General features: G+C 37.3%; 1 protein-coding gene across 4 annotated transcripts in view; it reads right to left on the reverse strand.

The window, feature by feature from the left end:
- CDK14 (cyclin dependent kinase 14) overlaps positions 1 to 17,505 on the reverse strand; it is a 311,069-nt gene that overhangs the window by 220,856 nt on the left and 72,708 nt on the right. For all 4 annotated transcript variants that reach the window (XM_005518789.3, XM_014248691.2, XM_088059192.1 and 1 more), the window contains one exon: positions 6,859 to 7,104. In XM_005518789.3, the coding sequence (XP_005518846.2) occupies positions 6,859 to 7,104 (246 nt within the window). The remainder of the gene's footprint in view (positions 1 to 6,858; positions 7,105 to 17,505) is intronic.

Genomic DNA, 17,505 nt, shown 5'->3' on the forward strand with positions numbered 1-17,505 from the left:
CTTTATTATTACAGTCCTCCCATTCATATGGGTATTTTTTTCAGCTTCATAGATATGAATTTCATTGTTCAGATTTCTCCAATTAGCTTATCCTTTTCAACCATTTCTGTTTAAAAAATATTATTTGTTACAACAAGGTTGGTGACTTTTTTATTACATACTAATATTAAAATCAAATCTAGAAAATCCACTTTTAATTTCTTCTTCCTAAGTATTTTATTCCTTCTGGTAAAATACATGGGAATATATATACACAGGGATTGGTGCTTGTTAAATCACAGGCGTCCATTACTCTGCCTGAGATGTGGTTGACTGAAATACACAGTGAGTGAGACATAGCCAGAGCAAATCAGATGTACAGTGCTTGCATCAGCCACCGACAGGCATCACAAGCAGCACTCACAAGAAATTCCCATGTTTTACATAACTGGTGCAATCCAGACAATATTTCTCAATGGAAAAGAGTACTGGTTTTAGCTGAACACATGTATTTTGGTAAGTTTTTTCAAAGCTTCTTTTTGAAGATCTAACCTTACAATACTTCTACAGCTATTATTTTTCCATTTCTCTTGATCCTTCTTACTGCTTTTTAGCCCTCTAAAACACCAATGGAGAATCGCAGAATGATTTTGGTTTGAAAAGGCTTTAAAAGGCCACCAAGTCCAGCTCTAATCCTAGCACTGCCAAGCCCACCACATATGTCCCCAAGCATCACATCTATACACATCTTTTAAATATCTCCTAGGATTGTGACTCACCCACTTCCCTGGACAGTCTTTGTCAGTTCTTGACAGCCCTCCTATGTACTAAACATCATTGGGACTACTTAGGTACAAAGAAGCCTGTTGCTCCATCTTAGAGCTCCTCATTTGCTACAAAAAAAAAACCACCAGCTTACAAAACTGAGAAAAAAACCCCAATGCCTAGATGCATACCTTGTGACCAAGACTGAACTATCTAACAGCAAAAAGTTAAGTAGGCAGTAAACAACCAGGCAGCAAGAAATTGATACAACTGGAAAACTCACTGCAAAATGAATCTTCATGCTCTGGAGAAATATTTCAAAGAACTCAAATGAGAAAGCTAAATGTGACAAAAGAGAGTAAAGGTCCTCATGCCTCTGAAGAACACAGTCCCAAGTCACTGTGAAAGTCAGCACAGGTCATGCTATCCCCAAGAGGACATAGGCAACTGGAGTGCAGAACAATGCAGATCTTTCCCTTCAGGAAACTCAATGGCAATTTTACTTGTTTGCCTTTACATTTCCCTTTCCTTGAAAATAGTTTTCATTAGGCAGCTTTCTTATTATAAGCCTGTATTTTTTTCCAGTGCTAGATTAGTCTGAGAGTACCACTGAGCACAGAAGTGAGCATTTTTAGCAGTGTGGCTTGCAGTAACCAAGATTAGATATTTTTTCCCCTCTGGTTAAGGAAATACAGATCATAGTAACAAGGATAGAAAGAGTATGCCAAAATGTTGAGTACAGAAATAGAAGAAGCTAGTATTTCAAACTGATGTGAGAGCAGTAAAAATAACAAAGGAAAAAAAAAAAAAGAGTATAAACTGTCTTTTCTAACCACATCGTTTCAAATGGCCATTTCATTGATACAGCCTGAAGGAGAGATAATAGGCTTAAAAAAAGGTCCTGCACTATGAATCCTTCCACTACATCGTCACGTGAATACTTCTCCTTCTCAGAATTTGTCAAAATCTATGTAATAAAAAAGGCTTTAAAGGCAAATTACACTGAAAATCACCTGACTATTCCTATAGAAGCTGTGTGGGTTATGTTCTCATGCATTTTTCATAACTGCAGAACAGCTTGTGAATGTCACACTTAACTGTCACACTCACAAGTCTAAGTTTTAAATAGATCCTTTTTTTTTTTAACTGGAGGATATTAAACTTCAATGTAAAACTATCATTAAGAGAAAAATATTATTTTCACAGTACCTCTGTAAATTAAAGAATATCACAAGTGAATATATGCTTTGCTATATACCTCAAAAGAAACAAACTGATTGCTAGAAAAACTTGAAAGCAAAACACAGGCCAAGAAGCTCAACTGAGATGAAATCACAAGAAGGAAAGATAGTAATTACTTTTTAACCATTTTGCCTTCTTTGTCACAAGAGTAAACCTTCTTTCACAAAACCATATGTAGGTTTCACACTAATTGCAGGTTGTATCCAACCTATAATAATAGGCCAATTTGACCATATCTTTAAAGTTGGACTGTTTTCTAGGGCAATGTTCAAGGGATACAAAGATGTTCAAGCACTCAAGCCAAGCCTCAGTCTCAGTTCTCCCACTCTCTGATCCCATTCTGTTGCTTGCATCTTCCCAACCCTTTAACACACAGCCATAAATTAAGAGCAACCTGGGTAGAAGCAACCATAGAGCTGTCTGTGAAGGGTGCAGTTTTTAAAGCTGTTCACTTGTTCTCCAGGCTATTAGAGCACAGGAGCTGGCTCAACTGCCACATTTTATCTGCCTTTTCATCTAGAGAGTATCCCTCAGGTTAACGATTATTAACGCTTCCTTTGTGCCAGTAAAAAAAACTCCACTCTCTACATTGAGCTCTGAAATTATCTTACCTCCATAAAAAAAGGAGGGATGTAGTTACCCTCATAATTAACAGTTTCCTAACTGGAGAAGGTTACCTACATCTGAAGGGGAAGAGAGGAATAACTGGCACAGCAAGTGTTTATTTGGGGAGACAGAAATGATGGCTAACTTTCACTAAAAATCAGTGTCTGTTTTAAAGCTAGATTTCTCACACAACTTGTTTGCAATGTGCTAACAGGATCAGTAGGATCATTATAGTATTTATGCTTTTTTGCTTGTACTTCTTGGAGGAAAGTTGCATGTATCAGGACTGAAAATTAATAAAAGTTACAGAATCAGAAGAAAGGCTGCTCTGCCAAAAAGCATTGCTAATCCAATTCTTTTTATTTGAATGCTGATGTTCTTTACATTTATCTGAGTTAGCAGAATGATAGTGTTTTGCTTGATTTTGTTTTTAAAAAGTAAGTGACAGGTAGGAACATATACCTTACCATGACATTTAAATTCACCACCAGGGAGCTTAAGCTATTCAAGGAGAACAAACTGATGTGTATCACTAGATAACTAAATCTTGAGCAGATGGCTACTCTATACAGCATGCAATATTCTATTTACATATGGTGCAAAAGCACTGTTTTAGTGGATAAAATGTGTACTCTGAATACACCAAAACTTTACCTTGCACTGGAGAGTTTGATCATGTGTCTGAAAAACAAGGATCTCAAATAAAATTTTCAGATATTTAGAGTAAAATCTTCTTTTAAAACCAGCTGTTTGGCGAAGAGTGGTACGTGTTTCCTTTTCAGTTGTGATTTTTTTTTGTCTTGTCTAGTTTATTATGTAGTATTAACTTTTCTTCATTTAAAGAGAAAAGCTTTTTCTTGCCTTGGTAGACTAAGGATTTGGCATGAGATTTTTAGAAATATAGACATAGACTGAGAGAGAGAGCACAATTATAGCTATATGTACATTATATATATATATATATATATATATATATATATATATATATATATATATATGCACTTACATTGTGTTGGAAAAGGTTTGTCAAGCCAGATTCCCTTCTAACAGTGGCTGACAGGCAATGCACAGGTAGGCAAACATCTTCACAACCTCCAAGTTATCCACTACTCTGATGTGATAAAGGAAAAATTCTGATTTGCTGGAAAATTCATCCCATAATAACATACAATTTCAATCAGCAAAAGGACTTCAGAAATCACTGTCAGAGATGTTTTCTTGTGTTCAAAGCAAGTGGAGAAGGTGGAAAGACTCCAAGTGTAAAAATTAAGCTTGTTGTACAAGAACAAACAAACAAATAATGCTAAATTCTGTCTGTACACTACTGCACTAATTAACTACACAGGAATTCTACCATGTTTCAACGAAGTGTGACATTGACTGCAGAAAAATGCTTCATAACACCAAGAGATTTATTTTCCAAGTGACAATGTGTGGGAGGATCATGGAGCTCCAGCTTCCCCAAACCTCTGTGTGTGTTTCATCTTTCTCATCACAAAGCACAGTGCATTTCAAAGGCATGGACAACACAAAATGGGCAATATACCATTTGCAGAGTATTTTGTGATCTTTACCAAGCACTGAAACTGATACCTGTCAGAGAGGTGATAAAGCTGCTGAAATTAATCAAAGCAGAAACTAACACTCCAGGGCATTATAAACCAAGTCTTTCAGGTCACATCCTGAAAAATGTTATTTTTCTGAGACAAACAAAGGATTTTTACCTGAGCAGAAGCAGTGAGTGATATGGAAACTGCAAACCTTGGCCATGTACCTTCTGTAAGACATCATTTCCACACCTGATGGCTACAGAGGACCTCAAATGATGAAAGGAAAAGACTAAATGGAAGCCTGTCTCTACTTCAGCTCCTCTGCTTATCAAGCATAGAAAGGACAAATTGAAGGTAACGTATCTCTGTCAGTATATCTTAAAATAAGGCTTACAGGAAGCAGAGCCAAAACTGAAACATAACTCCACAACTGTAGCCCATATGAGCCAGAGGGCATAGCGTGTTCACAAACATCCACAGAAATTTAAATGCTTCTTCAGACTGGTATAACCTATACAAGAGGAGAATTTCCAGAGAACCAAGTATGAATTCAGTAAAGGGGCAATATGCAGCTGACATGGAAGCAAAAGACGTAATGATCAGAAGAGCAAGTAGCAAGGGCATCTGCTAGACAATGTTAGGGCTAGAAAAAAAGATGAAACCCTAAACCCTTTGTTAATTCAAGTATAATTCAAAACCACAGAATGACACATTTCTGCAACTAACCACATGAGCATCACTCAATAAAATGTGCATCAAGGCATCTACTGCCTGAAGCCATGTATTCAGGTTCTGGGAATGGGAGTAAAGCATCTTGATCTTGTCTCTGCATTGGATGGCTGAACTCAAGTCTGCCAGAGAGGACCAGGTGTGACCTGATCAGCAGAGGGCTAACACCACCTTTGTTGTGAACTGCTCTTCTCTCTTCATTGGCATGAACACTTTCATTGTTCCACATCCTCCTCCTTGTGAGGAAAAGTCAAACATTACTAATAATGCCTCCAAGCAGAAGGAAGAACTGAGTTCACCAAAACAGAGCTATAAAAATCAGAGAGAATTACAGGAAGCTGAGAAATAAGAATTGTATTTCAAGAAATTCCTTTGCACCTCCTGTATCCAGCAAGTCTCTGTGAGTCACTGTGGACAAAGATTACCAAAAGCATATGTTTTAGCTAGGGCTCTAACCAGCAGCATACTAGTAGAGGAATCATTAATGTCATTTACATAAGAAAATACTGGGATCATAGGAGGTTGTATGGATGCAGTCGAGTGCCAGCCTTCTGGAAAAGAACAAGATGCCTAAAACACAGTTTCAAAAACATCTGCTTCAAAATTCTGGAAGCAAAACAACTGAAATCCTTCAGTGTTAACAGAAGAATGTAAAAAACATTAACAGAAATTAGTAATGGCTTCTAACAGGAACAGCAGAGATGAGGAGTGAGTTAATACCACAAAATACTTAAGATTTTCTAAAAAAAAGTAATTTAAATTAATAGTTGTGGTGCCAAAAAATAATCAGGCATCACAAACAAGTAAAAACAATGCAAATAGATTCATCCATTCTTAATGATTGTAAAAGTTTTATGGTAAGAACTCTTTGTCATGGACTCAGATGGAATACACAAGAGACATCTTTGGCAGCAGCTATATAATGCCAAGTGATGATGAAAAAGCAAATTTGTTTTTGCTACAGATGGTTACATTTTAAAATGTAACCTTTTCTAAAAAGGACAGTCCCCTGGAGGCGTGACATCTTACCCGCTAAATTCACATGGGTTAAACACAGCTCATCTACAGAAAATGAATCTCTTGCCATTTCTCGTTAGAAGTCTGACAGGCTTCAGTCAAACTTCTGTAGGGAAGACAGAAGATGTCCAGAAGATAGAGCAAAAGAAAGAAAAGAAAGAAAAGAAAAAAGAAGAGGCAATCAACCTTTTAAATTTTTTCGCACCAAATAAGATTTGAAGTGTTACATCCATTCCACTTAGATCTGGAGTTTTCAACTCAAAGGTCACATTATTATGGATTTTTCTTGCCAAAGCATAACAGAAATAGTTTTTCAATAATTTTGAAGGTCTTTTGGGGGAAATCTGTTCTGGGAATTATTCATGAAAGATATGACATTTTATTTATCTAGTTTCTTTCAAAATACTTGAGAATAAAACTATTATGATGTGTTGCCAAGCCCTTCTCTATTATTCTTCTCTCTTCACTCTCTCTTGCAGAGTTTCTGACAAGGAGATAAATGTTATTTTTACTACTTGATTTTAAAAAGAGAATTATAAAATGTAAACAAAATCTGTCAAATCTGATGTTTCCCTAAAACCAAAATCTAAATATCAAAAAGGCAATTCATGTGGTTTCTTAAACTTCATGGGAAAGAATTCCTCTTCACAAATAAGCAATCCTCTGCCAAATTTGCTGCATAAACATTATAGCAGCTGTAATGACATAGCAGGATAAGGAGAGGAAAATGCTTAGAAATCCTAACATCTGAAAGGAATTTCATAAATCATATTATTTTTCAAGTTTTATTTTCTAATCCTATTTCATCAATAACTCTACAAATATATATGGAAAACACATTTAATAGCAGCTATGACATTTCCTTTGTTGTTTCCAAGTAAACAATCCCTTCTTAAGCAAGAAGACCTTTATCTCGTGCCCCTAATTCCACCATTTGGCACCTGCAGAGGTATCAGGACTGCGCACTTACAGAGCTGGGGCTGGAGTGTCGCCTCACTTTAGGTGATTCCTTCCCTGCAGATGAAGTTTTGAAGTTAATGCAAGCGTTGTTCTCTGAATGAACCCTCTTCACTTGATTAGTTGGCTTCTCAAATGGATCGAAACTACTCTGTGTCCTCTGAACCCGAACTTTTTTATCCTCAGGAATTGTATCCAGAGGTTTGATCACTGAATCCATTCCCTGGCAGTTCCGTGTAGACATCTTTGTGACACATATCTGAAAAGAAAAAACATCATTTGTTGACTCTAACAGGCTTAAAGTCAATATCATTCCATGCACCAGCCAGCACCAAAAAAGGCACTTCATTCACCTTCTGTTTCTATGTTAAAATTGAAAACAACACATGCATTTTACATAGGGGACACCCACATCACAATTATAACTATAAAAAGCCTATCTTTGTACAATGTAATAAAAGATCCTGGAAAAGGAAGGCAAAAGAGGAACATACATAAATTCATACATTTGTGTTTTCTTGTACAATGTGTTCTTGGCAACAATGCCACTTCACTTCTCTCTCCAACCTAGCCACAGATATCCACAAGCAGTATTGATTTCCATTTGTTCAAAATTGGATGAGACTAAACTAAATAAATGATGGTAGTTTGTGTGTGCACTGGCTGGTGCTGGCTTTCCAAAGATTCAATACCGGTATATTATTGTATTTTTAAATAATGCTTATACAGTGTTATTATTATTATCACCATATGTCTCAGAAAATCAAATCAGTAAATCAATTCCCAGGCACTGAAACGTGAGACTGCAGCTTAATGGCACACTAAAGCACAGGAGTTCAATTCTTTGTTACTGTGAAGTATGACTCTGCCAAGCTCTAAAGACTGCCACTTGCTGCTTGAGCTATCAAAACACGCCATGGTTAGTTCAAAAGAAGAAAATGAGCAGAACAGCACCTTTAGATACTCCAGTCATGTACGCTTCTGCTTTTAATTTCAATACACTCCGACACATATGACATTTTTTTAAATTACACTGTTGGTGAGGGGTTGTGTTTGAGGCTTCACCTTCTGTTTCACCCAAGAGAGACTTGACTTTTATTAGGACAGAAAAAGAAATAGTTTCAGCTATTCAGGCTACAGGGAAAAGTTACGAAGTGTGATGCAAGCAGACCCAAGAGCCCCCTTAAATTGTAAGGCACATCGAAGTAACCTACAATGTACTTTGTCCATGACATTTGCATGTGTTTAAGTATAGACAGCACTGATTTGCTGTCAACTGAATTGTTCACAAAAAAAAAATTAATATTCCATTCAAGCACATATAAACTATTCTAATTTTTGAAAACTTGTCATCCTAAAACAGTTAGGATGTTTTTTTTTTAAAAAAAAAAAAGAAAATACCATTAAATCATGAGTCTTCCTTCCTAACCCAAAGTATCGCCAAGAACTTCTCAAATAAATTATTCTTTGCTATTTTCCCAGATGCTTTATATGCCTTGAAATCCAACTACCTTCAATAGTTTATAGAAAATACTGGGTGACTATACCTTGTGGAGTTTGGCTTTTTATTTATTTATTTATTTATTTATTTTTATGATTCACTGTAACAGTAGATGAAAGATTTCTTTTCTACATTAAAAATTTAAAATATGTTTCGTGCATTGTGCCATCTGGCCAAATGATCATATATCAGGTCAGCTTTAATGAAGGACATCACTACTGTCACAAAACAGGCATTACAAGGGTTCACATTTCTTCTCACTAAAGTGATTTCTCCAAGACTAACACTTCACCAAGTTATAACTTCCTTGAAAAAATTACATTTTTTTCAATTTCCTTCCTTCCAGATGACAATTTTTTGGGGGCTTATTTTAAGACAAATATGTAATTTTGGTCTGTTACTTCAGAGAGAAAAGATAAAGAGCTGCAGCACAAAGAGTTTTTAATTAGTCTTCTTGTAAAACTCATTGGCTTCTTTTCCCTAAAACCACTCATATGCACAGATGTGTAACCACATATTCCCACTGTCATCCCCATGTTCTTGCAATGCTTGCTACCAACAAAGATGTTTTAAAATAATGCAATTTGAAAGTACTGTTAATATAGCAGCACTTCCGCGTTGCTTAATCAACATGGATGTAAATAAATCAGTAATCAGAATTTCTCAGCATTTGAAAACCTATGACCTAGAAAACAGGGTCAGGAGATACGGACAAAGAGTTCCAAAGCGGTACTTGTCTTCCTTTCAGGTTAACAAGGCACCTGTAGCAAATTAAAATATTTGGAATACACATATATAAACATACTATAGATAATAATGAATGCTACTTCTGTTTTCTTTTTCCACTGGAAAATCTCCATGTATAGGTCTAATGTGGACCATGTAAGCATGTGTTACTATTGTCTTGACTGGAAGAAGTAATAGTTTGGAATTAGATATTGAAGGGAGGCACTTTAGCCTTCAGCCACTTGACTGAATCTGCAGTAGGATAAAAAACCCCACCATCATCTTATAACAGCCAGCTTCCAACTTGCAAATGACCAAAACCAAGATGAGCACCAACCAGCACCCCCCTCAGAAGTCAAACACCTTGGTGGATGCACAGGCTGGACACCACTGTCACCTGTGGAAAAGCCTGAAGACTGCAGAGAAATGCAAAAGTAGAGGCTGGACCCCCTGCCCATCTGCCTGTTCTGCAACTGCAGTGCATCTCCTACCAGAGCTGACAAGTGGTTTAATTCATCACTTCTCTCTCACCAATACCAGTATTTCCTTGGATTCTCTCCAAATGGCTGCTGAGCAGAGCGCACTGCTGAAGCCAGCAAAGCTAAGCTTATGCCGCTGTCGCAGGGTACACATTTCCAAACTGTCTACCCTGCCTATAAAACACTGACGAGAAACAACATTTAAGCATTTGTTTTACATTCTGCTGTCCACTGACAGGCCAGCTTCATGATGAAACTCTGTTCTATGAAATCTGAAAGGACCAGGTCTAGAAGGTCAGCACTGAGCACTGGCCATAACCACCTTAAGGACACAAACTCATTGATGGTTTCAGGTTTCCCTCCATCAGCAATCTCAGGCTAGCACAGTAGAGCAGGAGTGCTGATGGGCTGCTCCTGTGCTCCAGCTAAGGGTACAACTTATTCTGTAGTGGCTTATCATGCAAAAAAAAGCAACAATGTGCTAAGCAAAACTGAAACAGAATTTACTTTGGAAATCTTCCACTGTATATAAATGATTATAGATTTCACCAGCATGACCACACTACCTTTAGGAACATTATAGATTTGAATTTTTTTTACTCTAATTCAGCCTTTTAAATATAATTTTCCCTTGTACAGCATAACTGCTGCTTATAAATTTCAACTTATCAAAGGATATGTACAAATACTTAGCATCAGAAGGTGTTAGACGTGTAAACCGGTGTCTACCACGCGGCAGCTCCTTGCTGGTAATCAGAAGAAGCCTAACACACCTTCTCATTTCCAGATTTCTTTTTGCATATTTTCCAGTCAAACACAGTATTTGTCACAAAGAACACTGGTTCAATTTCAGGATCTTTTAGATGCTCCTGGGTGATCCTCTGGGATAGTGAGACTTTCCCTGTAAGTACATTCTGCTACCTCTAAGACCAGGCTTTTCTTTTTACCCTGTTTCATTTGTTCTATCTACCTAAGTCACAGGTTCTTCAGAGTGGGCACTATTCTTTTACTGACCTTTCTTTTACACACAGAACAGCCCTAGCGCACCTCAATGAAGATGACAGTCCAGAAACTTATGGAAACTTTTTCCAATGCAGCCTCAAAACTGGGTAATTTTGTTGAATATCTAATTTAGCCACAGTTATCAGAATGCAAAACAAAGTGAAACAAGCTGTTACATATAGGAACTCAATATCTACGATTCATTAGCCCTCTCTATCTATGCGATGCCATAGTTAAAACAGTGCAAAAAACAGACACTCACTGAGATGCTGTAAATGCCACCACAGTCAAAACTGGGGCTACATGAAGATGTGATATTCAATAGCACCTTAACTCTTAAAATACTGACCTCAAACATATGTGTAGACAATAAACATAATACCTTGTTTTGTCATACACAAGATGATAAGTATGATTTATAAAATGCAATCAAGGAGAAGAAAATTTAAGTATGAATATTCTGTGCATTTAAAGAAAACTCTGTCTAGCCAACTGCATTTAGCAGTTTAAATTGTCATTTCTTTAAATCAAGTAATCATATAAGTAAACATTAAGGTATGTCAACACTTGGAAGTGTTTCTTTCCCCTTCAGGAGCTTCTTCCACCAAAAACTACATTCAAGGCAAAATTTTCTGAGGTATAAACTATTTCCAAAACTATTTGGCTTTTAAAAGTAGGGCAGTGGAACCACTCATCTCTTTCAGATGGGGTCTTTTTTGCCAGCAGATCTCACAACTATGAGGAACAGATGTATGGGATCTTCATTTATGCTTTAACTTTTCTTTACAGGAAACAGGATTTAAAATAAGCCAATCAACTTAACACACTTAATAGCTATAAATTATTACAGGTATAACAGGGAATACACAAAAAACCCCTGCACCATGTATGGATTGTTCAAGAAAATATTACTATCCTTCCAACCCTCATACCAGATATAAAAGGCTCAAAGAATTCACTGGACTATTCACCACTTCCAACTTTTGGCATGTTAGGTGGCCCCAGACATGAAAAGTAAAAGAAGAAATAGCTGGTCTGTCACCAAGGTTCCCACCTCACAGGAATCTCAGTACCTGAGAAAACCATGATGAAAAATGGATGTTGGCAAAAATTGCAGGAGAGGGACCGAGACAAGGAGCATATGATTAAAAAAAAATGAATTCTAGAAGGGTTAAAAATGTAAGACAAAACAATGGGATTGGTATGTATGGTATTCACACCAGAGAACTTCACATGTAGAACATTCACCCCCAAAGTCTCTGCTTTGGTTCTAAGATCAAAATCCTGAAAAGGCTAAACTAGACCCCAGTGCCAATCTCCCTTTAAGGAGATTTGCTTTTCTACACTGAAAACAGAGTGGTCCTCCAGAAAATCATTTTTTGTGCTTGAAATTACTCTTTGGAAAAACACTTCCAAAGCAGCACTCAGAAACTGCCCAGGCACTTGGTATCTTGTGGGAAAATATTTAATCTGGAAAATAGCAATGACTATTCCTACTCAGTGAGGCAACAGCATTAATAGCTAAGACTCCTGATCCGAGATATGATTTCCAGATCTTGGAAAAAAGATCCCTGTCAGCCCAGGAGTGATCCAACAGAAGCACCTCTCCATGAGCATCCTGCCCATTACATTTCCCACACATGGATCATTAATGTCAACACATTATTGTACTTCCCCAAGTTGTCCCGCGTGCTGCTGCCAAGCCATATACATTCTCCATACTCTGATTATTGAAATAAACCCATTATCAAAATTTGTCCATAATTGTTTACTCAATCTCAACTGAAAAAGTAAGACAAAATGAGACATCATGATGAGACATTTGGCCACTTAAAGCCTACAGTGCAAACAACCACTCTGCAGCTATCCGAAGAACTCTTTTCTATTTTTAAAAGAAATCACAAGAGGAAGATTTATCTAGAAAATCAGAATATTTGTGTCAATTTCAGTTATTACTTGAGCTATCACAGATTCTGGCAAGGTAAAGCAAAATAAAATGCAGCACCACAAAAGTTAGTGCAGTTTGATATTAGAAGTTATTTTAGTATTTCTCTGTGTTTTTTTATTCATTTAAGGTAAAAAAAGCCAGAATATTCAAGAAATAATTCCTCATGTTAGAACAACAAAAAAGCACAACATAGTTTTTACTTTGTAACTTTCTTAGTTGTGGCAAAGAATACAGCTGAAGTTAAGAGACTGAAATCACAAGGAGAGTAATTTTGCTCCACGTGTAAAGCTCCGTAATAAACCCTATTAAATAAATAAAAATCAGCATAATCATTCATGGAACAATTTCTAAATAAAGATGACTCTTTGAATCACCTTAAATCTCATTTCAAGCAATACTCCTTAATCTGCATTTGGGATTAATGTGAAAATAATGAATGGTATATCAGATGTAGTTATTGTGATACAGTTTCAATGCAAGATTTTTTCACTTCATCACTGTCAGCAAAATTAAGAGGCCCCAAAGAAACAGGAGTCTTGAAATTAAAGGTTACTAGACTAAGTCATTTACTGTTTAAAGTCATATAGCATTGAAAGAGTGATACTGATCAGCTAAACCATGTAAGTAATTTATTGTCTTACAGTTCATGAATTTTAAAACAGTCATGACTGACCCTGGAATTAATCACCTGTTTGGGCACTTCATAAAATACAGACTGTCCCCTATCAGTGGAATTTATTCATGTGAATAAAGACATCCTCAGTAACAAAGACTAACCAATTCTGGCTGAACAGGTCATACATCCTACCACACAGAAGTAAAAAGTTTAAAATGCTTGTATAGTGTAAAGGCACCCTACTCTGAAGCTCATCACCTCTTTCAGGAAGCTGCATTATATCTGGGTTTTAATTCTTACATTTAACACTACAATGCTTACTTTGGTCATCCAGTAGATACAGACTTAGGCAAAATATCAAGAAAATTTCCAACCATCTACAATTTTCTATTGGTTACTGCCACTGTGTAAATCTGGGGGAAAAAGTGACAGGTTAGGTAAATATCCAAGTGGACATCCAAAGCTGCTACTGAAAAATCTAAAGGAAATATCTGCATTCCACCCATTTGCACCATTCCAGGAGATGTAGTATGAAAAGACCATATACAGGGAAACCCAAGATCTAGCATGCAGCAAGAAAAAAGAAAAAAATTAAAATTACTGAGTGATGTGAGGTAAGGAAATCATTCAACCTCTCCACAACTCCATTTTTCAGTTCACAACTGTGATCCTGCCCCTATCACAAGCAGAAACTGGGAGTGCTAATTAAGTTTGTAAAGCACTTGGGCTTTTTTAAGTGAAAAGTTATGAAGATATAAATTATAATTTGTAGAGCCAAAGCCCATTGGAAGTAGTGCAACAATCTCATTATTACAGACAATAAGACTTAGCAGCTGCATTTAGCTGAGAGATGTATAAAGAAAAAAATATATAGTTAAGTGACCACTGGTTCAACAGCTGAATTGCTTAGAACATAAGCCTGCCATTAATTTTCACTGGAAAAATCCTATCTGGATACAAGTTTTTATTACCTTTTATAAGCATGTTATTTTCTATCATGCTTTGGTACCATGGCAATTGAGAACACAAGTCATCTGCAGATTCTGGCATCCCTGGAATTTGACATTTGCTACTTATAAAACACAGTTTGGGAATGTTCTGTAGTATTATAAGCAGCTTTGTTCAAAATAAAAATGCAGCTATCTGCAGATTCATTCTCTTTGCAGAACAAAGCAATAGGGAAGCTCTTTCTCATTACAAACAAAAGTCTTGCCTGCTTCTTCTCGCTTCATCTGGTAGCACTCTCCATCCTCCCCAAGAGAGGGTCAGCAAATGGCTGCTGCACCCACAAGCAGAAACATGCAGCAGTTCAGAAGAGAGCTCAGTTGGTGAGAACTCTCAATATGGGAAAAGATCCACGAAGAACAAGAGATGAGATAAGGGAGCGAATAAAATTGTGAGAGGGGAAGTAGAGCATGTAATGCAGCACGACATCACCAGCCAGCTCATACCAGAGCTACCAGTGCAATCAGGCTCATACTTGAGAGAGGTCCTTGAACACGCTCACCCCTCCCTGTAATCACCTACACCAGCCTCTTGGTCTGAACATTTGATGGGCACAGCTAAAAGAAACTGAAAGACAACTGGAGTACGATGGGGAAAAAAAATAAAAAAAAAAAACAGGGAGATGGTGGAAAGGAAGGAAGATGTAAGGAAAAAATGGTTGCAAAAAAAAGACACTTCTTTTCCTCTCCTGTGTCCCAGACCTATATGGCCTCTCTTTGTGTCCCAGAACTATAATTCACATTCTTGGGTAATATTTATTTAACTTTAGTTGGCCACAGAGACTGCTAGCAGCGCTAGCTATGAGCTAGCAAATGCAACTGAAAACAGAGCTCAGAGACTGGAAATGGTATCTGGGGATATGGTATGCTCCTTGCTGTACCTATCACAGACTTACTCATACACCTCCCACAGCCCATCTCAAAGGCACTCGCCCAAAATGGCCGTTTCATTTCCAAAGTCAAAGCTGATGTTAAACCAACTGTCATTGTCATATGGAAGAAGGCGAATATAAAAAGGTCACTGAAGTGCCAGATGGGAGAATTTTTGAACTAGAAGCTCTGACATTAATTCTCTGTGTTTGTCTGAAACTGAACTCAATGAACTGATTAAATGTCTGTGCTGAATTGCCAAGTGAGAAAAAAGTCACTCTCAGAGAAAGACCAACTGATCAGACCTGGGGTAGGACTCCCAGTTGCATAAAAATCTCAAAACATTTTTACCTGCATCAAGGAAAATAACATTTTATACTAGAAGTTAAAGCTGGCTACACAATTCTTTCCTTTCACCACCAACACGCCAAGAGCTGCAATATAGTACTTATTTATTCTGCTAACTTGATACCTAAATATTAGCATACTTTCTGAATCAAGCACAATCCTGAAATCAGGAATTCTTGAAAATTATTTTAGGTGCCCTCAACATGGTAAGGAGAAGCTGAACATTTCTAAATTTATTTTTTTTCTGTTCACAGCACAGCCTAATTTCAGAAAAGTGAGTTTCCGATCCATTAAAGTTGATGCTCCTCTCCTTGGAGAGAAAAAAGGTCCGGTTTTCAAGAGAGTCTGGATTAGATTTTAGGTCTATAAAAGCCTACATATCTCCTCAAAGCAAAACCCTGTTCTCTGACAACAGACGTCAGGAGGAGTCACCTAAGGACAGGGTCTCAGAAAAAGGTCACACCGAAGTCCTGACAGCCTCTAACATTCATGAAAAGAGACAGAAACTCAACAGAGCTGATCTAAAGGGGCATCTTGCTCTATTTCTGTCCTGATGACCCAAAATACAGTAATTGTGTTAGTAATAAAGCCTGGCAAATAAGTTCTTCCTTTTACTTGCACAGTGTTCACATTTGTCACGGTGGAATGTAATGCAACACGCCATGCAAGCCTCTCCTGAAATTGCAACCAGGTTGCTGCTACCATTAACCTTGGATGCAAACTTGCTGCATCCAAAAGTAGGAGGGTCATTCCTCCAATAAACCAAACAGGAGAGCGCAGTTGAGGATCAGCAGAGATGTCAGTGTGGGAGAGGCAGCTTCCAGTGCCAGGCACGAGCCAAGGATGCCTTGGTAACCAGAAAGGCGGTGGAGAAAGCGTCTGAACATAAACACTCTCCTGAGAAATTGTGACAGGTGGTTTTTATACTCTTTTACTTAGTTACCCACTTGTATCTGTTGTCTATCCTCCTCTGTAACCATATGAACATGATTTAAAAATAAAGAGTAAAAAAATATTTTCAATCCCTTTTCCATATCAGCCTCCTGCTCCAACAGATGGCTCCATGTGCCAGTGCTAGTTTATACAGTTTTCTTTCCATAAGTGCATTATTAGTGGTTCTGTGTGAACAGTATATTAAGTCTTTCTGAGTTTACAGGTTTATAATTTTATTCTATCTTCCAAAACTCCCCCTGATCATGAAGTTATCAAAGGCATATCCATAAATGCAGTAAGTCTTCCCACTACCAAGATCAAGTGTGAGAAATCTTGAGAGACTTGACAACAAAATGCCTATTCTTGCTAGATTCTGAGGCTGTCAGTAAGGTTTTTAAGAAAATAAATTGTAAACAACTCCATGCCTTGAAAATAAGTTCTACCCAGTTCCTTTAGGCTCCTTTGCCTATCCCTAGCAAGCCTCTTGATTCTTCCATAGTTATCATCAAGTACTTCAGACTGAAACTAAAATAAAATGTCCTCTTACAAGCAGGGACTGCAACAAAAACACTGCTGTTGGCGAGATCCAGTCATGCAGCTGACAGTATAAGACTTTAGCCCAACTACTCAGACTTTTCACATATATGCTCTTCACATAAATGCTGAAGAGCACTTTGTTAATTAAAAGACAAGATGAAGGGGATAGGTCATGTAATCATCTATGTGAAATATACACATTTGCAGGTGGAGAGGTTTTGCAGCTATCCTTCGGTGTGATGACAACCTTCATTGCAGGGAAGCAGCATGCATGTTGCATGGTCATTAACAAATCAATGCCACTCTCACATTAGCTTCAGCAGATGTTTTAAAAGTACTTTGAAAGAAATAATTCAAGAATAGAATGGTAAATTAGTTTGGCTCTTTTTCCTTCAGACCATTTCCTTCATTAAAAAAACCAAAACTACTTCATTCTTTTCCCTGTTTTCTTCATTTTTCTTCTTTTATTTTCCTTTTTAACTTTCTTTAGCAAAAGCCAGACAATAAACTAGGTAATGAGAGTTGCTTGCTTCATTCTGCTAATGCATTTCAAAGTTTCATTTTAGCACCAAGAAAGAAATCTCTTCTGCTCTTATTTGCTTCATCCCTGAGGTCAACAACCCTACAGGTTGAAAAATGCAGCTTCCAAGGTGCTGACAAATGTCACAAGGAAAGACAAGCTCTCTGAGCATTTCT

This window comes from Pseudopodoces humilis, chromosome 1 (genome assembly GCF_049639895.1).
Source record: "Pseudopodoces humilis isolate 2021_Gansu_Grassland_sample_001 chromosome 1, ASM4963989v1, whole genome shotgun sequence".
In the NCBI taxonomy this organism is placed as follows: Eukaryota; Metazoa; Chordata; class Aves; order Passeriformes; family Paridae; genus Pseudopodoces; species Pseudopodoces humilis.